Source organism: Homalodisca vitripennis, chromosome 7 (assembly GCF_021130785.1).
Source record: "Homalodisca vitripennis isolate AUS2020 chromosome 7, UT_GWSS_2.1, whole genome shotgun sequence".
NCBI classification, from domain to species: Eukaryota; Metazoa; Arthropoda; class Insecta; order Hemiptera; family Cicadellidae; genus Homalodisca; species Homalodisca vitripennis.
Window position 1 is genome coordinate 56,334,368 of NC_060213.1, and position 22,815 is coordinate 56,357,182.

The following is a 22,815-nucleotide window of genomic DNA, read 5'->3' on the forward strand; positions in this document are numbered from 1 at the left end:
TGCCTTAGATTTTAAAGGAAAAAGAATTAGCAGTGTTAGTAAAGGAATTAATCCCATTTGATGTTGTTGTAATGATTCAATTAGAAGATCCTATTAAAATGTTTAATGAACTAAAACAAAATTATGAAGAATCATAAACAGCATGTTAAAGATTTTACAACAGAAGTCTATGACAAGTTAGAAGCCAGAAATAGAAGATCAGTAGACGAAGTTGGTGAAATTAATGAAAAAACTTACTAATTTTAAAGAGTCTTTTGATAAGTTTAGTTTAGATGCTACGAAAACTTTTGAGAATATTGGTCATAAATTTGTTGAATACAATGATTCTAAATGCTGTCAAATTTCAAAAATTAGAAGAAAAAAATTAATAAGTTCGAGGAAGATCTGGAAGATATAGGTCTTCATGTAGGATTTTAATGGATGATAAAATATTCCTTATATAAATGGCGCTCATATACTGTGTGAGGTGTAAGGCAAAAACTGAAACAAATGATATAAAATACTATGCAAATATCAATGGAGTTAAGAGAAATTTCTGGAAAATGTGCTGAATGTAACGCAAAAAAGAGTCAATTTATAAAAACTTGAAATTTTTTTCTTAATAAATAGAGATGGCGGGACATTACAGTGCTTTCGATCTTTTTTATAATGCAACACGAAAGAGATTTGAAAAAAGAACATTGGGATGATATTTCTCAAAAATATGAATTATCCGAAGATATGATGAGATTATTACGTAAACAAATTGAATTGGTATAACATTGCTAAAATATCAAAAATCTGTCCCCCAGAGTTTCATTCAAGAAAATATACATTATCAATTAAAAGATCATATGTCTGTTCTTTGTCTCTATCAACACACTTGAGTATAAAATTTTTTGGATGAAAATAAAGCTACAGTTGATTGGAACAATATTATAGATAGCGGTTACTATCCTGTGCAAATTTTTATTGAAATATGTGACCGAGATCGCAAAATTTAAGGAAGAGAATCCCGAATATGACGAAGTAGATCATTAAAAATGACTAAAATTTATATCTTTTTCTTATAAAAACGTACATTAGATCGATGAAAAAATGATATCTTTCTTATACATGATGTTTAAAATTTGTCTTATTAAATGGCGGACTACAGAAAATATGCTAGTGATATTGAAAGGGCGGAGTTTAAAAATTTCTATCCAATTAGTAAACAACATTTGAATGAACCGAATAAAAGAACTGAGTTTAATATTGATTTTGGAGATAACTTTTGCTCGTCTAAACTTCCAGTTTTATATTTCTGGAACTTTAACAAAACAAGATGGTCAAGCATATCTTGGAACTGATAATGTTAGATTAATCGATAATTTTATACCGTTTTTATTTTCTAAGATTGAAGTAAGAAAACACAATAAATTGATAGAAGAAGTCGAAAACTGTGGTCAGTTAAGCACTATTAAAGGAACTATTTCGTATTCAAAAAGTGATGTATTTTCAAACAGTTTTTGAAATCAACTTTTAAATATGGACAATTTGAAGCGGTCGGTGATTTAGCACATTTCGGCTTAGGATTCTTTGAAAATGTAAATTTTCCAATCTATAAAGGTGGATTTTACATTAGTTTCATAAGAGCTGAAGACGATGATGTGATTCTGAAGACTGCAACTGGAAATGTTATGCCTGTTGATGGCAAAATTACAATTAACGAGTTTTTCATTAGAGTTCCGATGATTTATTACAAAACCACGAGTAAAATTCAGTTGATTGAATGAAATTACAAAATCTCAAAACATTATGTTTAATTTTCTAGATTGGCAATGTATTGAGCAAAAAGGTATTTCCGGAACAACTTATTCGTTCGATATCACAAATATTTTATAGAAATATCTTCAATCCCAAGTTCGTTATCATAGGTTTTCAAACAGATAGACAGAATAATCAAAAGAAAAATCCTTCAAAAGTTTGATAGTTTGAATGTAAAAAATATCAGAGTAAAATTGAACGGTTCTTATTATCCAGATGAATTACAAAATTTAAACATTTCAGGAGGTCTTTTCAGAATCATGTATCAGATGTATCAAGATTTTAAGAAAGTTTACTACAAAAATATGGAAATGTATTATAATCCTAAAGAATTTTTAGCGAAATAGACCTATTTATGTCATTGATACAACAAAGAGTTTGACAAATATTTCTGCTTCAAAGAACGATATAATTATCAATATGGATTTTCAAAATGCTGTTACAAACGCGATTTGTTATGTGGTTGTGGTTTCTGAGAAATTTTTAGCCTATGATGTGATTAAGAACGATATTAGAGAAATTCAGTAGTTAATGATGTTCATATTGTTCTCTTTCATTCCTTTCTAAAACTTTAAAAATATACTCTTTCGCTGATGAAAAATCACACGATTTCTTCCGGAATAATCTTTGTAATCATAGACAAAATATCCTAAATTAGTTAAATAATAAAATAAAATCATTTCTTTTTATCTCGGTAGTTAAAATATATACATAAACATTTGCGCTGAAAAATTTATATCTCGCAGAGTTAGTTCCATACCTTCCATTTATTCCTTTTGTAAAAATGGAAGAGTATAATGCCAACTGTTAACAAGTGTTCTAATAGAGGAGAAAATTATCGATAAAAGATATTTAGTTTTAGAGGTTGTAATTTAATTTTGTACGAAAGACCTAAACCTAAGAAATTTCGAAATAAACTAACACATTTGAATAATCTGCTTACAGAAATTGCAATATGGAGGTAAAAAACAAACAACAATTTGTTACAGAATTTAGAAAACAGAATAAAAATTTTTACTTTATCTCTTGGAAACCGTTGAAAAAATTATTTTCCTTTTCAAAGAATACATTAGGTTTGTAGGTTTAAATACACGCGTTTATTATGAGAAGATTTTTACCTATAATCTTTCACTATTTGGACATTGAATTTGACTACGATTTTTAAACCTGAAATCTTTGATGATATTTTATAGTACATTTGGAGAAAGTAAATGAAGAACCTCGTGAAAAGAATGCGGGTTTTTACTCACATTCTCCCCGACTTCTCGAGTGATTGTTAGCAAATTTCATTTTTTTTTCCGTTTATAGATTTTTCATTAAGATTTCTGGATTTTTTCATTAAAACAGCTTAAGAAAGTAAAAAGCAAACAGATATAGATTCGGTTATTTAACATTCGTGATTTATAGATTCTTTTATGTTCAATGAACAGTATTTTACATTGATATTTTCTGACTGTCCCAAAAAGTGTCCTAGAACCCTCATATTCATATCTACTTATATATATATATAATATATATATATATATATATATATATATATATATATAAAGAAAATAACTAAAGTGTACTATAATACGTTGAATATATATATATATATATATATATATATATTGTATATTCAATGCAATACTACTACTTTGCAAACTCTCTCCGTATTCTATCGTCATTTGCACAAAAGACATTGCTTAAGTTTCATTACTTGATTGATCAGATGTTTTTCATTTTAATTTAAATTCCGTGACATATTATTTCATCGTCATTTAATGATAGGATTAAATGACGATGGTCATGCACCATCATAAAACACAGTTTTATCTCTGTATTAATGAGGTTTCAAGCAAAATTTAAAGCTTACCGATAAAAGGTTTCTTGAAGTACCCTGCTACATGATACATTCACATTTTTTTAGTTTGTGTCACAGCAGTGTATAGTAAAAGTCTACATACCAAGTCACCAGAAGATGGTTTTGGGGTTCAAACCATGGAATTGAAAATTTAAAATTATCCAAGTATGACTGTATATCTGTAAGCTTGGAAGTACATAAAAATCATTGCTTAGTAATTGAAAACATTAAATTTAAAATTTAAGGAATATAATCAAATATTAAGGAACACGTTAAAATAAACTATAATTGTTATTTACAGTAACTGTGGTTGTCAGTAATTTTCTACAAAATAATATAATACAATAATATTATAAATCAAATCATATAATATTGAATATTGCACAGTTTCGAGAGTTCCGTCATATTTTACTTCAACTGGAACACGTTCCATAACCATTGCATTTTTCTGAAGGAACTTCTCTCACAATAGTTTAAAACGTGTGTTTTATATATTCTGTTATCGTCTTATTTTATACAATGATTATTATAAACACGTTAGAATCAATTGTGTTTTATATATTCTGTTATCGTATTATTTTATACAACGATTATTATAAACACGTTAGAATCAATTACAACTATTAGTTAAAGCAATTGAAATATTTATGAATTATTGAGCGTATCGTGTTATGTTGAGCATTATTAATTGCCTTTTTAATGCCTCTTAGCGGAGGGAGTGAGATTTTAAGGACTCTTGGTGAGGAAAGTAAAGTTTTAAGGATGCTTGGTACAGGAGAGTGGCTTTTAAAGCATTTTGGAGGAAGGGGTGCATTTTTCAAGACTCCTGACGAAGGGATGAATTTAACCGATGATTTCAGCACGAGGCTTGACTTCGTTCCAAATTTTTATTTCCTAAATAATATATCATTTAAGTATGTACACTAACAAGTATATTTATATATCGAAAAGTTATTCACTTCTACTTCGTGATGCACTGCATTTATTTCTTATGAAATAGATGTAGATTGTGCATCACGCGGTTCTAGAATAAAATTATATATTTTAATTTCTTTCTATATCAGATTTTCTGTTGCCATTCTCATATTTGCATTTTAAGGCATTTCATAATTAGTGCATAGCCCAACGAAAATCATATGATGCTATGCATGAGTTCTATAAATTTAATGTTCGTTTGAGCTACAAGACTATCATTTAAAACGATCACCTGAGCTAGAGGCTTTGCTAAGATGAGCCAAAGTGCGGCTTTTGTTGTATATTGTTATAACATTGACTAGTATAATAATATTGTTATTATTGTAGACTATTTAATACTGCTTAATTAAAAATACCTAAACACTAATAAACAAATTTAAAGCAATTTTCGTCCTTATCCATTTTTATCTTTTAAGGTTTCAAAATGGTGGCCAAGCAAGTTTTCGAAGGGGAATAGCTAACGAATGAAAGTTAGGTACCGAACAAGAACCTGAAGAAACCACAAATAAAAACGATATAAATCACATACAAAAATCTGTTTTACGAATTATTAGTAGAATATTAGAAAGTAGTAATACATAAAAAATATCATTTCTGGTTGATCCCAACCTAGCATGGTTTTTGTCATATTTAATGCGCTCTAAAGTATATCCATCACTTATAAGTTTCAGAATGGCTTCTGCATGTATATTTGTTAGTAATATTTGCATAATATGAAATAATAATATAAATAATCTAATATTGTGCATGCATATATTTTATCCGGTATATGATCCCATGCATAATAATAAAGGTTTTAAAAAGTGTCAAAATATTTTAAACTGCTATTTTTTTAACAATGACTTAGAAAAACGCATGATTAGAGTCGAAATTTATCAATACAAAAGTTTATCACAAATATTTTTATCCCTTACAAAATCAAACCTTATATAAAATTTATATTAAATATTGCTTATTTTTGAAAAAATAATTTTATCTTTTTGAAACATCTAAAAAAATTTAAAAGTTTCAAGTAGCCTGTGCATAGGTTGTAATAATTATAATTAATACCCATTTTATTGTAAATTGCATTGTACTTTTAGTAGAAATAAAATTTAAAATATATTAATAATGGTTATCACAAGAATATACTTATACGAAACATGATTACTAAAATTGGCCATAATATATTATATTTTAAGGACAGACTCGTCGGAAAACACATTTAGAACATCAATTGAATTAATGATAATGTGTTGTGAGATAACACAGCCAAAGAAGGCGATTCAAAAATATTCAAATACTGGATTTTTAATACGCCACTTTCTATACAATATGTGAGCAATATAATAAAGCAAAAAGTTTGTTATCTATATTTATTTTTTGATTGACACGAGTGCTGTCCCAACCTGTTGGGCGTATAGGAAATTATATGTTTGAAAAATAGGGTGAATAAGTAAATAGAAATGTTTACACATTCGAATTAAAATTTTTACGGACGTAAAGGAATGCTGAATCGTGAAAGAGAACTCCAGTTGGAAAACGTTTGGATCTATTTAGCCCAACTTTAAAAAATCGATTTTTGAACTGTACCTTAATGAATAATGGAATGCAGCAACCCCTCCTCTTATGGTTAGAACAGTATTTAAAACCTCCTCTCCAGGCAAGAATACCAAAAGTCAATGCAGTTTGGTCATATGCAAAATAATTCATTTAAAACAAGTCACTCAGTAATAATAAGTAATCAGTATTCATGTGCACTCGTGATTGCTTTGAGTCCTTCATAAGTAGTCTCTTTTTCATTCAATACTTCCCGCAGGTGCCTGAAATTTGGGTATACATAATAGTATCATCATTCCACTTACACCAATTGTCAAAGATTGCCCCCAATATTTGAATGGTACAACTTTACCTACTGACTCGCAAGCATAGTTTTCAAAAACATCCATTTGTATCTTTAACCCGAATACATGTTGCTGTCTCTCAATGACATTGGCATGAATTTGACTTTTAAAAAGGCATGGGTAAAATGTTGACGTCGAGCCATTTTTTTTTTTCAAAATGAATATCATTGATTGCCTTTTCCCAGTTGTTTTTTCTTATAAAACAACCAACGTATCATCTTCAGAGTAAAACTTTACTATTCAAATTTAGTTGAGAGATTTTTTAATAAAAATTAAAAAATAAAATTTGCCTAAGAGCACTGTCCTGCACCTCTTCATTGTAAAATGGCCTAGATTCTCCGTTAACCCTTGTGTTATAATAATTAAGCGAGAGCCCTAACTCGTGCAATAATTGCTTCTAATTTCTTTAAAAATTTGTTTCTTTGAATGGAGTTAAAAGCTTTCTTAAGATCCATACATTTGCCTTGGCACATGTATTGTTCGTAATGGATTCACTAATTTCTGTATTTATGTCAAACAAAGCGTCAAACTGACTCTCACTTACAATTAAATTTCCATGGAGGTAAGTACGAGTAGTTAAGTACTCTTTCACGATTCTCTATTAATTTTTTAAAAAAATTGGAAATCAAAGAAATTAAGTGGAAATTATTTTTTATAAAAACTACTGTTGTATTTGTTGAGAGGAAACATTTTGGAAACCTTTATAATTTATACTCATAATTAATAAATTATCAAGGGCATCTCCAGCTGTTGTCTTTCAGAACGTATTCTGATATACCATATGCAAAGGGAGACTGAGAATAAGTTACAAGGACACAAGCTGTAGTTCTATTACAACTATTTTAATTAAACGCAATTTCGCTACTTTTTATTTTAATAGATTTTTAATTGGCTATTAATATTATAATAATTCAATCCTAACTTAAAAAACTAGTCATTTTTATATATTGATTTTACAATAAATAAAGTTTCTATTAAACTCATTAGTTTATTTAAATTGATTTAGTTTAATGTTGTGTTATTTATTTTTCCAGCACAAATGGAGATTTTCATTTTTAATTCATTGGCGGAAATACTCATCGTCCTATTTCTTCTACTATTGTGGGCTCTGTACTGGTTTATCACGAAGGATTATGATTTCTGGGAAAAAATGAGAGTGCCCTGCAAGAAAGCAATATTTCCCTTTGGGTCACTGAAAGATGTCACCCTTGGCAAAGAACATTTGGGAAAATCTTACAACCAAGTTTACACAGAGTTCTCTGGTGAACCTTATTTCGGAGTGGTAGAGTTTAACGGCCCGGCGTTGGTGATCAGGGATCCTGAACTGGTAAAACATATCTTAATTAAAGATTTCAACCATTTTGTTGACAGAGTGCCTTTCGTCCACAACCCAAAGGAATCCATCAGCCAGCATCTGTTCTTAATACATGAAGAGGACGGCTGGAGAGACATGCGGCACAAATTGTCACCTGCGTTCTCATCAGTGAAAATAAAACAGATGTTTCAGCTCATGTTGAAAAACAGCAAACAGTTGGAGGACTATTTCAACAAAATTACAGAAAAGCAAGATAGCGTAGATCTAAAACGTGCTTTTGGCAATTTCGCTATTGACGTAATAGCATCGTGTGCTTTTGGGGTGGAAACGAACTCTTTGTCAAGTAACAGTTCCGAGTTTTATCAGACGGCAGAGGCGATTTTCAGACCTTCGATGGGGATTATCCTGAGATACATTATGATGACCGTCTTCCCTTCACTCTCTTTACTGTTGAATCTGGAACTATTTCCGCAAGAGCCAAAAAAGATGCTCCATGATTTGGTTACCAACACTGTGAAGTACCGTGAAAAGAATAATGTGTGCAGAAATGACTTTCTAGATATTCTTATCAGCATAAAAAACAACAGGAATACTCTTTATGAAACTGAAGAAGAGGGTATGTAATATAATTATCCTGCGATACTCCCTGCATCTTCTAATGCAAAGTACGTATTATTAACATATCATTACATAAGTCATCTAGTTTCAAAACCATATACATCTTTTTTCTACTTTTAGGTTATATTTTCTGCTCTTATATGATCAAACAACTTGGTATATTCCTTTCACTTAAATTGTGGAGAAATTAGAAGAGCAGGCAGGTATCTTTTGTGTTTCTTCCTCAAGCTTGATAATTGGGCGTTAACACCGGATTCACCCGTCATTTACGTGGAACCATAATACCATTATCAGGGAATAACTGTAATTGAAGAGAAATCTCTGAAATTTAAAAGTAAAATGCATTTTGCTTTGATAAAACACGATAGATCACGAGGTTCTTTTGCAAAACCAGAAGTATCACAATATCATGTTGCAAAAACCAGATAGATACAAAAATTAAAATCTCATTTTCTTTATAATTATTGCACATAAAAAGTTGAAACTAAGCGTAATCCTGTGTCTATCCTACAGGAGCTTGTAGAAAAAAGACACATTTTTATGTTAAAACAAATAATGAATTGCATTTGTTTTTCTTTGTTAAAAATTTCAAAATCTCTTCGACTTTTAAACTAGATGACTCATGTATTGTTAGTATTTTTTTTTATTTTCTTCCCATATTTCAACTGAAAACTAATAATTTGTACTTTTCTTTGTGGCACTTATGCTAAATTTTCAAATTGTTCGTGTAGAAAAAATACTTTTTAAAGTATTTATTTTACCATCAGTGTTCAAGACTTAACATATTTTTAAAATGTAAAATACATATTTAAAATTAAGAACTCTAGTTCATAATTAACAAAATAGTTATTAAATCAGCTATATCACAGTGTAAAGATGAAAGTAGCAAACAAAGTAAAGCGAGTGTTGGTAAGCAATTGAGTAATGTACAAATATTACACTAATGTGCTATAAGATATGTAATTCATATATCATTTGTATGCAGTTTAACCAAACACAATAATATGTTTTAAAGGCTCTCTTCTTAATTACAGCATTTGCTTGTGTTATGCAAGACATCCAATGCTATAAAATGAAGCTGCAAAAATTAACGCTTGGGTGTTTTCTGTGGTGTGCCAGGAGGTAGTACAGTGCCGTGCCCAGGTTGCCGTGAAGAGAACTTATCGTCTCTCACTCCCTCCGTTAATTGGCTAGTAAGAGATGCCTCTGTCAAGACGGCTTACTTAGAATCGCTAGTCCACTTTCCAAGTACAGCGTTGCTGGTGAGGTAGTGGAAGAAGAATGAGGTAGTGATGGGTAAGAAAGAACGGAACCATTCTATTGGAACCGTTTAGTACCGCTAACTGCTCCTTTCCAGAACCGTTCTCAAGAACTAGCAATTCTTGTAGAACTGTCTCAGTTCCGCAGTTCCAAGTAGAGTAACCAAACCATTACAGCCTTACTGGCAACTTCTACGATTCGCAATTTTGCTGCTACACGTTCCAGCAGCAATGTATAGCAACTAGTTATTTTCTTTCTTCCAGTCTTCTTACAGTTTCAAAGTTTCAACTAACTATTAATGTCGTGACGTTACTGTCGTTTTTGTTGTTGTACATGCTTTCGCAACTTATCGTTATATCATAAATGTTTTGAAATTGGTTTTTAAAACATTTGTTATGATATTGAAATATTTAGTTTTCGTGGATTTCTTTAAGTCAAACTTCTGAGGTATTTTAAATTATGTAAGTTATAGGATTTTAACATTTCTTTTCCCAAGATGTGTTTTTTTTTTATTCACAGTCCGTTATAACAAGTATAAGCTTATGTCGGTCAGTGCCGCTACTGCCTTTCCGTAAAAAGATTCATTGATTCGCCAAGAAATATCGGTAAGAGGTTAATTTTTTTAAACAAACTAATACCTCAGATGGTTTCCATAATTGTAGTTAACGTTCTCATATACATAAAACAGTTTCAAACAACCAAACCTATAACCTAAGACCAGAACTAAACAGAGAACTGCTTTGGGGAGGGAAAACTGTCGAATTTAGACAGTTCTCATACAGTTCTGTAGAACCGTTCAAAAGAACGGTTCCTGCTACGTAACCGTCTTGCCTTGGAACCGTTCTGCAAAACAAACAGTTCCTCCAACTCTAGAATGAAGGCGATCGCTGTCAGTCAGCATGGCTTACAGAGAGCGCTGTTGTTTTTCTTGAAGCCTTGCTAATATGATAGAAGGATACAGAAAATGTACACGCTGTATTCGTGGCATAGCCCTAGTGTCTGCCCCCAGAACTAACTGACGTGTGTCTACCTGTTCCCCGACATTAATATTTTTATCTTAAAGTTATATCATATTTTTGTATCATTTTTGTACCTTTTTGTAATACCAATAAATAATTTTGTACCACAATAGTTTATTAATAAAGTACTATGTATAAACCGGGGAACAGGTGGACACTTGCACCCGACATCAACATTTTTATGTTAGAGATATATCATATTTTTGTACTATTTTTGTACCTTTTTGTAATACCAATAAATAATTTTGTACCACAATAGTTTATTAATAAAGTACTATGTATAAACCGAGGAACAGGTGGACACTTGCACCAGACATCAATATTTTGATGTTAAAGTTACATCATATTTTTCTACCATTTTTGTACCGTTTTGTAACACCAAGTAATAATTATGTACCACACTCATTTATTAATAAAATACCATATATAACCGGGGCACAGGTAGACACTTGCACCCGACATTAACCTGCGGGAACTCGCGCTATTAGGTTTTTAGTTGTTGTTAAAGAAATTTTTTTAATGTTCGTTGTATGGGCCTCAGGTTATAAATATGGTATCTAGAGTATATTCGGCAGCTTTCCCTTTTTTTCAAGAATCTATAATGAGGGAGGGGGGTGGCAGGTGTGGGGAATGTCTGGGTCCACGCCTTTGTTAGTCTGGCCCTAACTATGCGAGCGACCCCGGCAGTTAAGTCGATCCTAACGGAGCGAGTGATCACGGAACATTCCATTCTAGTTTTATTATTGACTGTTGTTTTAGTGTTTGGTTGTGTTGGTGTTTTTGTTAGTGGATTTTCACTCGTAAGCTCCATTTCTCATATGTTTAGTGATGGAGAGAACAAATGACAACGAAATTCGGTGCTGGCTTGAAGAACATGATATAAGTGAGGGTGATATTTCTTTTCAAGGACATTTATCAGATACCGATAATGAGAGTGAACATGACATTGATGACGTGCACACAGAACAGTCTGATGACGGTAGCCCTTGTTATGACACCTTTGATGAGCAAATAAATCTTGTACAATCAATTTCTGTATATGTAAACACTGTGCAACCAGGGCCTTCTACACAAAAAGTTTCTAAACAGCCCATTGAGCGGTTTCTGCACTTTACACATCTAAAGACGGAGTAACTACTGGAATGTTCACAAGCCACAAATAACGAAAAGGGCAAGACAAAATATTGTAAAGAAACTCCCTTCTGTTAATCGGTCATTTAGAGAATTGAACCACCCAGTTGGTTGTTGGAAGATATTTTTCCCTAACGACATGATATCAGACATTGTACGTTATACAAACCAGCAGTTACAAGAAATGCGTCCAAATTACACAAGAGCGCGAGACTGAAACAACACTGATTTAGTAGAATTTCAAGCATTTATTGGGCTCTTATATCTTATAGGAGTGAAAAAAAGCTAACCACTTGAACACTTCTGAACTTTGGTCCAATGATGGAACGGCACCTGAGATCTATGCAGCAACTATGTCCAAGAGACGTTTTAATACCTTATTACAGGCTATTAGATTTGACGACAAACTTACACGATCTCAAAGAAAGAAAGTTGACAATGCAGCTCCAATACGTGAGGTATTTCAACGGTTTGTAAGTTTGTGTAAACTAAGTTATAATGTGGGAGAATTAGTAACTGTATGAAATGTTGGAAGGTTTTCGTGGCCGGTGTAAATTTCGGTAGTATATACCGAATAAGCCGGCGAGATATAGCCTCAAAATCTACGCACTTGTAGATGCAAAAACATTTTTTACTTCTAACATGGAACTCTGGTGGAAAGCAACCCCCAGGTTCCTTTGCTACATCTAACGATGCTACAAGTGTGGTTCTAAGGATGATAAAACCCATTGATAACAGTGGGATAAACGTAACTATGGACAACTATTTCACGAGTGTCCCATTATTGAATGACCTTTACACTAATCACAGAATTACTGTCGTTGGTACTATTCGAAAGAATAAGCCGGAACTTCCTGAAGAACTCTAGGCCATAAAGGACAGGCAAAGGTGCAGCTCAATGTATGCGTTTGGAAAACCACCAAACAGGTGTACCATTGTATCCTACGTACCAAATAAGAAAACTAAGAAGAATGTTCTTCTTGCATCGACAATGCATAACGATGATGAGATTGACTTGACACTGAAGATGCTGTAAAACCCACTATTATAACATTTTATAACATGACTAAAGGTGGGGTGGATGTGGTTGTCAGACTAAAAAGCGAGTATAGTGTAACGAGAATTAGCAATAGATGGCCATTAACTGTGTTTGGTGGACTACTCAATGTTGGGGCAATAAATGCACAAATAATATATAAGACTAATACAGGTGAGCTCAAACTGCGAAGGGTATTTTTGTCTGAATTAGCAAAAGATCTAATAAAACCACAAATGACAAGATTTAAACCTAGCCTACTCACCTTCGAGGAACGATAAGACGTAATATATATATATATATATATATATATATATATATATACCCTAAATATAGAGATAGAATTCTCTTCTTTTTAATTTTTATTAGTTCATATATATAATACTTATTATAATACAATAATATATAACAAATAATATATGTTTTAATTAAATATGTTTAAATACATTCTTGAAGCTCTTTTCTTATTGGAAATGTTTTTTTATTTAGTACAAAATTTTTTACGTTACTATTGTTATTATTACTTTTATTCAGTTGTGTCCGAAGATGTTCTCATTGAGTACGAAAGGCCTCACAAAAATATAAACTTTATATTATCGGAGAGTTTGTTTATGTTTAAATAGTTATAAATATAGTTTGAAACTTATAGATTAATATCCCTAAACACAATTTGTAACTTATAGGTAAGTATTACTAAATACAATTTAAAACTTATAGGTAAATATTACTAAATACGTTGTAAAGACACGCCTGTAAAATCTTTTTTGCCCCTCATACTCCTTAGTTTCACTAATTATTAAGATGTTTTACTCACAATAACATGCACTACATCCAATGTTAGTTGGATAAATTAATGTCTTTAAACTTAAACTAATATTGATAATTATTTTTTGCGTATTTTCGTTAATGGGTGCCTTTGTCCAGCGGCACGTCGCGTCGGCCGTCTTGGGCCTTAGCTGGATTTAGCCTTGCAATATTCACACAGTTGTGCTGAAGTGTGTGGATAACGATATATTACATATCTCCATTACCTCCTTTTTGTGAAGTATAGAGCAAGTTCTATGTTGCTTTTTAGATTTTATTAGGGATATATCTACTACTATATAAAAATGGACAGCTAAATGTGTAGGTAAGCGTTAATCACGAGAACGGCTGAACCCATTTGGCTAATTATGTTTTTATAATATTCGTTGCAGTCCGAGAATGGTTTAGAACAAAAGAGAAGCTAAAAACATTGCCCAAAATATTGAAGAATTGGTGAAAATAGTTAAAATACTTACGAAACGTAATCTAAAGTGAATTAACAATTGACAGCTATTATCATGTTCATATGAAGTTCTACAATTAGGCTGAAACTTCGGTTTACATTTAATTATAATAAAATATTAATTTTAGATATTTTCTAGACGGTGAAATAAAAACTGTTTCACCCACCTCTTGGATTAAAATAGAATATTTTCCAGTAACCATCTCAGGAGTGTTGAGTACGCGTATAAATAGTATATGCCCATGGCATGTTATTCAGCAGAAAATTGCGTGTGAAACCGCGGGTAACATGTTTAGTGAAGTTAGTTACATCAATAGCGGAGTACACGAAGGGTCAGTTTTAGGATCAATTCTTTTTTTTTAATTTACATGAATGATCTTTGTAATTCAAATTGAATTGGAAATTATCATCTTCTGCGGACGCGACAGCTTTTTGTTACGTAAAAATAGGTGGATTGAAATAGAGCAAGTCATGTATTCAGACTTGACGCCATTATATGCTGGTTTACAAGAAAAAATGTTTAATATCGTAGAAAGAACCTCTCAACGCAGGCGTTGACTTTGAGGCCCTATGTTTTTTTTTTTAAGTAAATTTATATCGGATACGTATATGCATTTATACTAGAATTAGTGTATTGCATTTAAAATTGCATATAGTTTTTTTTCTGTTTTTAATTATGATAGTTTTTGATATTTTACTGTTTAATTGCAGTATTAAGTTTAACACTAATTTTAAATTATTGTTTTGACCTCAGTTTTTGTTAAGTAAGTATCAGGCTATTGTACTTGTGGTGGATTGCAAAAACTTTAGGAAAATAAATAAATAAATTCTATTCTATTCTATTTAATTGTCCTCACATAAATTTTCTTAATGGCTATACATAAAACCTACTGATTAAAAAGAACATTTTTAAACTTTTCTGGTACTATCTTTCGTCTACAAATTGTTCTTTCCTTTAAAAAATTAAAATGTTTAATATTTTTAAACATCCTTTAAGTCAACAATTATTAATAAATTTATTAGAACTGTCCTTGTACAATAGGCCTAGTATATAATTTAGTAATTATTTAGCTTACTAATTTTGTAAAACTCGACTATCTATCACATTGATGTATAAAGCTAAAACTGTGTAAGTCAATTGGCAAACTACTTACAAGTATAATTGGCTTTCGAAGCTTATTTTTGCTTATAAAGTTTTAACGCGGCCGGCGAGTGATCTTTTCATAGCTCAGTTCCGATTTGAATTGGATACAATGTTTTTACTAGGTTCTGTGGTTTTTCCGCTGCCTTCAAAAGCCCACGAGATAACAAAACAAACTTCGGCACCTGAAAAGGCGGCCCTTGCCCACCCTCACACGTGCAGCCCGGCCTACCTGTCATCACTGTGCTGATGACTCACATAGCGGGTCTGCAAAACTGATATTTTCCATCATTGATATTTAGGTTAATATTTTTTATACTTTTTGAAATCTACATGCTATTTCATGAAAGAAGAGTCCCAACACTAAATGTCTACGACATTCCTGACCTATCATAGAAATAAAGGGGTTAATGATTATAACAGAAATAACGGTGTAATATCTGTTACTTATACTTTATTAAAGTATAATGATAATAAAGTAAATAAATAATATATACTACCATTTACACGCGGCTTCGCACGTACTTTTCAAAAGCGAAGAAGGATGCCTTCTTTGTGAAAACATCTATTATAGTAGGCCTATATGATGGTGCCCTAACAGTTTTCAAATAGAAGTTGGTAAACATCCGTCACTTTTTATTTGAGTGACCGTGGTTGAGTGATTCATAGGTTACGTGCGTGGTACATAATTATTAATTAGTATTACAAAACGGTAAAAATTGTGGAAAAATATGATGTAACTTTAACAAAAAATATTGATGTCGGGTGCAAGTGTCCACCTGTTCCCCGGTTCATACATAGTACTTTATTAATAAACTATTGTGGTACAAAATTATTTATTGGTATTACAAAAAGGTACAAAAATGGTACAAAAAATATGATATAACTTTAACATAAAAATATTGATGTCGGGTGCAAGTGTCCACCTGTTCCCCGGTTTATACATTGTACTTCAGTAATAAACTATTGTGGTACAAAATTATTTATTGGTATTACAAAAAGGTACAAAAATGGTACAAAAATATGATATAACTTTAACATAAAAATATTGATGTCGGGTGCAAGTGACCACCTGTTCCCCGGTTTATACATAGTACTTTATTAATAAACTATTGTGGTACAAAATTATTTATTGGTATTACAAAAAGGTACAAAAATGGTACAAAAATATGATATAACTTTAACATAAAAATATTGATGTCGGGTGCAAGTGTCCACCTGTTCCCCGGTTTATACATAGTACTTTATTAATAAACTATTGTGGTACAAAATTATTTATTGGTATTACAAAAAGGTACAAAAATGGTACAAAAATATGATGTAACTTTAACATCAAAATATTGATGTCGGGTGCAAGTGTCCACCTGTTACCCGGTTTATACATAGTACTTTATTAATAAACTATTGTGGTACAAAATTATTTATTGGTATTACAAAAAGGTACAAAAATATGATATAATTTTAACATAAAAATATTGATGTCGGGTGCAAGTGTCCACCTGTTCCCCGGTTTATACATTGTACTTCAGTAATAAACTATTGTGGTACAAAATTATTTATTGGTATTACAAAAAGGTACAAAAATATGATATAACTTTAACATAAAAATATTAATGTCGGGGAACAGGTGGACACACGTAACTAACTGAACTAATCCACCGGTACACCCTATACCTCATCCGTATGAAGGATTCATCTCCTGCGTAACTAATGCATTCAAAGGTACAGTTTAGGTTATGATATTTAATTAGCAAAATTGTTTATTCAGATTATCCTTAGCTGGTCTCAGGTTTTTATACATGTTCTTATTCCAAATTCCTCATCCTGGCACAAATTATGTGGTCATAACGTTACTAGTGCTGATCTATTATCTACTTAGATGTAATCTATTTTGAAATGGGATGATTTAAGGTAGAGCTATTAAACTCTGCTTTAAATCATCAAAAATATTTCCAGTCACGAATCGTGATGCTTTCAGGGCTCACTATAAATCAAATTATTGCCCAGGCCTTCGCCTTCTTCGCAGGCGGATTTGAAACAGCTTCTTCGACGATGACTTTCTGTCTCTACGAGCTGGCGCAACACCCGGAGATCCAGGAGCGTCTCCACCTGGAACTGGAGGGAGTGCTGGAGAACCACGGAGGAGAAATCAACTACCAGGTGATTCAGGATTTGAAGTACATGGATCAGGTTGTCCATGGTAGGTATAATAGTGCAAGATTATACAAGCATTATTTATCCTTTTAAATAATCTACAAAGATATTTGAAACGTCAACACTTGACTTTAGTTAAAGTTATGTTTACTGTGTTGTGGTAAGGAATAAATTACAACACTTTTATTTCCAAAAGGATTTTAAAAAATTTCTAGACCGCATTAAAAATTATTTATGTAAACAAAACAATTTTATTTATATTGGGTTCTAAAATCAAAAGATTTTCCTAATGTATTTATAACTAATATTTTTACGCTCAATTTGATCAAAATTGGACGATTCATGAGAACTTATTCAAGGTTTCAAATACATATTTTCAAATATAAAAATCAAATCCTTTATAGTTGTTTAATAAAACTGAGATAAAGTATGTGGCATCAGTAAACGTATAGTTTTCTTAAATTAAAAAATCTAATCAACATTTTTATTATTTTTGTATGGAAAATTTAAGAAGAAGTTTATTTCCTTTATGCTATTTTAATAAACATATGAATATTTGCTGTTCTGTTCACAACTCGCTTCCCTTATTTCATCATGTATGAAATTCCATCCAAATATGGCCTCTGCTACAGATTAAACAAACACATGAATATAAATTTGGGGCAAACACACACACAATGGGAACTTTCCGATGTTCCATTGAAAAGTGTGTGCAGTTTCAGAATTGATTAAATTCAATATTATAATTCCCTCAGTACGTATGGAAGTGAAGATTTAAAAAAAGTTATCAATTCCCAGAACTTTTATATTAGTTTATTTCTATCAATACGATTATTCGTAAAAGATTTAGAACAATTATATAAAGTTCTCGTAGAATCTACATATTTAAAATTCGATAACACCATCTTATTTAATTTGGTCCAGAGACGCTGAGGATGTATGCTCCTTTGCCTGTGATCTACCGGAGATGCACCAAAGCCTATAAGATCCCTGGGTCCGATTTGGTACTTCAGCCTGGTCAGAAAATACGCATCCCGGCCTATGCTCTACATCACGATCCCCAGTACTACCCGGACCCTGACAAGTTCGACCCGGAGCGATTTGCACCTGAGAAAGTCAAGAAGCGACACCCTTGCCTGCACCTTCCCTTCGGAGACGGACCCCGTAAATGCATAGGTAAAACATAGCTTAAATTGCATAGATCACATGTATCACACCTTATTTAGTAAGACGAAGTACATGCGGAGTAAATGGGTAGTGCAGTCAGCTCTGGACCATCTAGCAAGTTATAGTCGCTAAATTACTGTTTGCACAGATTTAAGTAAATACTTTTTAATTATCTCAGTGAAGTTTTACTAGTTTATTAAAAAAAACTGTATACATCCAAGATTGCGTACTTTAAAAAATGTGTTATTCACTGTTTTATTATAAGAGTGTGACTGATTTTTATAGTTCATGCTGTGAGTTCCTCCTTTCGTCTAAATTTGGGCTTGATAACATTTTACGCTCTAAAGAGTTGAACATGTATTCATTTTTGTAGCCGTCTCGCACAGTTAATCCTGACGAAGTTCTCTGAAAATCCTTTACTAAGCATGAAAATTTAAGAATTGATTGTTTGCACAAGCTCCTCACAACACCAGCCCGTAAGTGAGATGGGGTTAAATCAAGTCATAATACGCCATCATCAGAACCTGACTCGGGCAGTATTTGGCTAGAGACCTCAAAAAATAAATGCCTGAGGCCAATTTGGAGCAAACGTGTTCGATGTGATCGTTCCAAGTCAACCCTCGATCTACGTATATCCCCAGGAATTTCGAACAATATACTTCTTCCAGCATGGTGTCAGCCAACATAACAGCTGGCTCATCATGACTATCGTAAAGCATCGAATCGATCGTAAAGCAAAATTCATAAAATTGGATTTTGCAGAATTTGTTTTAAGATTGAGGTTGTTAAAATTTTGGACGCAGTTGTTGATTTCAACAAAACTCTGCTGTTCCAGGATCAATTTTGATTTGCCAGTGAAACAGAGTCGTGTCATCAGCATACTGCACTAGTATTCCGTGCAGAAGTGATGAACCTACATCATTGATATAGATCAGGAAGAGAATTGGACTGAGAATTGAGCCCTGTGTGACACCATAACTCAGGTGAATTGGTTCAGATAATTTATTTGAGATCTGGACAATTTGAGTTATGTGGCTTAGAAATGATCTGAGCCACTGGAGAGGCACGCCTCGGAAATCCATGAGATTCAAGTTTGGCAAGCATTGTAACATGATCAACACAGTCGAATGCTTTCGATAAGTCCAGGAACAAACTCAATATGTGATCCCGACGCTCTAGCCCCTCTACAACCATGTCGACAAGATTTACAACTGCGTCTATTGTCGACTTGCCCTTCCTGAAGCCAAACTGGTCTTCAGATAGCTGGTTGTGCTTATTCAAAAATTGAAGCATTCGTGTCAAAAAAAGCTTTTGCTCATAACTGGCAAAAAATTGAGACAGGCCGGTAATTTTGTGGGTATTGGGGATCGTCGTTCTTGAAAATAGGAGTTACTTAGGGGAAAACTCCTTGTTCAAAAGATAAATTTACTAATAAGGTTACTGGTCTCACAATATTTGAACATTTTTTATGAGCCACGTCGACATTAAATTTAAACATTTGTTTTTTTGGCTGGGAGCTGCTGAATTGTTTTTTCAAGCTCTTCCTCAACGACAGGTGCCAGTGCCAGGGAGGCTACTGGACACTACCTTCATCTTGGGATTCCTTGTGAGGGTGATGGGCAAGGGACTTGCTCTCAAGCAACAGATCCGAAGAATCTGCTAAGCCTATTTGCAACCTCCACCGCAGCCTCCACAACACTTTTTAATTTGATTTGTTTGTTGCATGATTTGTTTTTATTGTTGATGATGCCCCATGCTGTTTTAGAAATATTTTTGGAAGATATAATTGATTTGGAAACATCATATGCCTTTGCAACTTGGATAACTTTTCTGTAAATTATTTTGTAATTTCGAAAAATACCGCTTGAATTCTTCATTGTGGGACATTTTCTGAATTTCTGAGAAAATCTTTAGTTCTTCTCTAGAAACTGAAATTCCTTCAGTTATCCATTTGTTGTTTACCATTTTGGGACAAACTTGTATGGTTTTGAGAGGCCAGTACATGTCGAGATGAAAGTTGAGTGTATTACTAAACCTTTTAAAATGTTCTTCTACTGAAATGCATTGATTCTTGGTATTTCCAATATTCTTTAGAAAGGGGAGTGTTGAGGAGAGCGATGTTTCCTGGCCTTAAGTCTCTTATTGTTTTTGTGATTTTGAGCTCCCTCTCGATTTTTACTCCACTATAATTATAGCCTCTTGGCCGTAGTGGTCCGAGATAGCTGTATTGACCACGGACACTGCGACAATTGGTAGATTGGAGATGATGTTGTCAATTGTCGACTGTGTTTGAATGTGTCACACGCGTTGGCGTTTTGACTAACAATTCTAGGTCAAATGACCTTAACAAGTCGACAAATCGGGGAAGGATGATTAGTGCCAATTACATTGATGTTGAAATCACCCATAATCTGATAACGACCATGTAAGATGAAAATAAATCATGCTTTCAAATATAGAGACTGTTTTTAACATTTGTCGGATTATTTTTTTAAATATCACTTAAATTATTGATGTAACACCAATTTACATTAACTGAATTGCTGCGTAACAATATTTCAACTTATCCTCTTATAAGAGGGCCTATGTAAATGGAACGATTTTTATTTTTTTTAATTAACGGAAATTTTGATAAATAATAAGTTATTGTGTGAAACTAAAATTCCTTAACAAAACACAGCCAAACTAATTCCTGGAACGTAGGTCCGATACGACTATGGTACTAACTGATAATCGTTTTTTTCCCATGAATGAGGTTAGGGTTGATGCGTTGACCAGTTAGGACTGGTCACGTTCGTATTCAAGTTCCGCGCTGAAGTAGCTCCTGAAACTCCCATCCCCATGAAATTCATGCCTTCTACGACTCGTATACTAACTGACAATCATTTGTTTCAAGAATGAGGTTCGGGTTGATGCAAACCAAGTTAGGACTGCCCACATTCGTTCTCAAGTTCCGTGCTGAAGTAGCTCCTGAAAATCCTATTCCCATGAACTTGATGCCTTCCACGACTCGGATACTAACTGATAATCGTTTGTTCCAGGAATGAGGTTCGGGTTGATGCAAACCAAGTTAGGACTGGCCATTCTCGTTCTCAAGCTCCGAGCTGAAGTAGCTTCTGAGACTCCCATCCCCATGAAGTTGATGCCTTCCACGACTCGGATACTAACTGATAATCGTTTGTTCCAGGAATGAGGTTCGGGTTGATGCAAACCAAGTTAGGACTGGCCATTCTCGTTCTCAAGCTCCGAGCTGAAGTAGCTTCTGAGACTCCCATCCCCATGAAGTTGATGCCTTCCACGACTCGGATACTAACTGATAATCGTTTGTTCCAGGAATGAGGTTCGGGTTGATGCAAACCAAGTTAGGACTGGCCACGTTCGTACTCAAGTTCCGTGCTGAAGTAGCTTCTGACACTCCCATCCCCATGAAGTTCAAACCGAACGCTCTCGTCACTCAGTCCGACCAACCCGTCATCCTCAAAGTTATTAGGAGATAGTTTTTTTTAATGCCTTGAAAACCATGTTTGTTGGTCTTATACAGTACTTTGTTTGCATTGGTAGTCATGAAATATTGTAAATAAACTATGGATATAGACTTACAGATTATCTTACTTTTCCAGTAATTCGTTACATTTTCCATCCATTATGTTATCTTTGTTATTGGAATTCAGAAATTATTTTATACTTTAAATTGCATTACTTAGAGGGGTAGAATTTTTCATTATTAAGTCAGTCTTTACTATCGTTATAAGTTTCAAATATAGAATACTACGATTCCAAACTGGAATCTATTCTTTATGTAAATTCTCGAAAAGTTGTTATTACATCAGTCTCCTTTGACTTCTATATTCAAATTTGACTATTTCCAGTTCATCTGTGACATTTTTAATTTGTTGTGCTCGTTTCACGTTAACCCTTAACATTTTTTAAACATAAATAAGATGATAGTTTCCTTCTAATTTTTTTTCTATTATCGATAGTAAGCTTTAAATATAAAAACCCCGTCTTTACTGGCAAGAGACAAGATTGTACGAGTATTTAATATGATCGATCAATACTTAGTATAATACCATTACGTAAATATTACAGCAATTAGTGTCTATATGTGATTAATAAAGTCTTCAACAGAGTCATCTCCTACTTTGTTTGGTAAATTAAGGTCTATCGTAATTATACTTATAATTTTTTAACTGACCTTAAAATAGATCAGGAAAGATAAGC

At 32.7% G+C, this 22,815-nt stretch overlaps 1 protein-coding gene across 1 annotated transcript in view; it reads left to right on the forward strand.

Annotated features, from left to right (window-relative positions):
* LOC124366719 overlaps positions 1–22,189 on the forward strand; it is a 59,933-nt gene extending 37,744 nt beyond the window's left edge. Inside the window, exons 6-9 of the mRNA XM_046823319.1 lie at positions 7,521–8,417; positions 17,252–17,473; positions 18,352–18,603; positions 21,928–22,189. Coding sequence (XP_046679275.1) covers positions 7,521–8,417; positions 17,252–17,473; positions 18,352–18,603; positions 21,928–22,091 — 1,535 coding nt within the window. The 3' untranslated portion in view covers positions 22,092–22,189. The remainder of the gene's footprint in view (positions 1–7,520; positions 8,418–17,251; positions 17,474–18,351; positions 18,604–21,927) is intronic.
* The last annotated feature ends 626 nt before the right edge of the window (positions 22,190–22,815 follow it).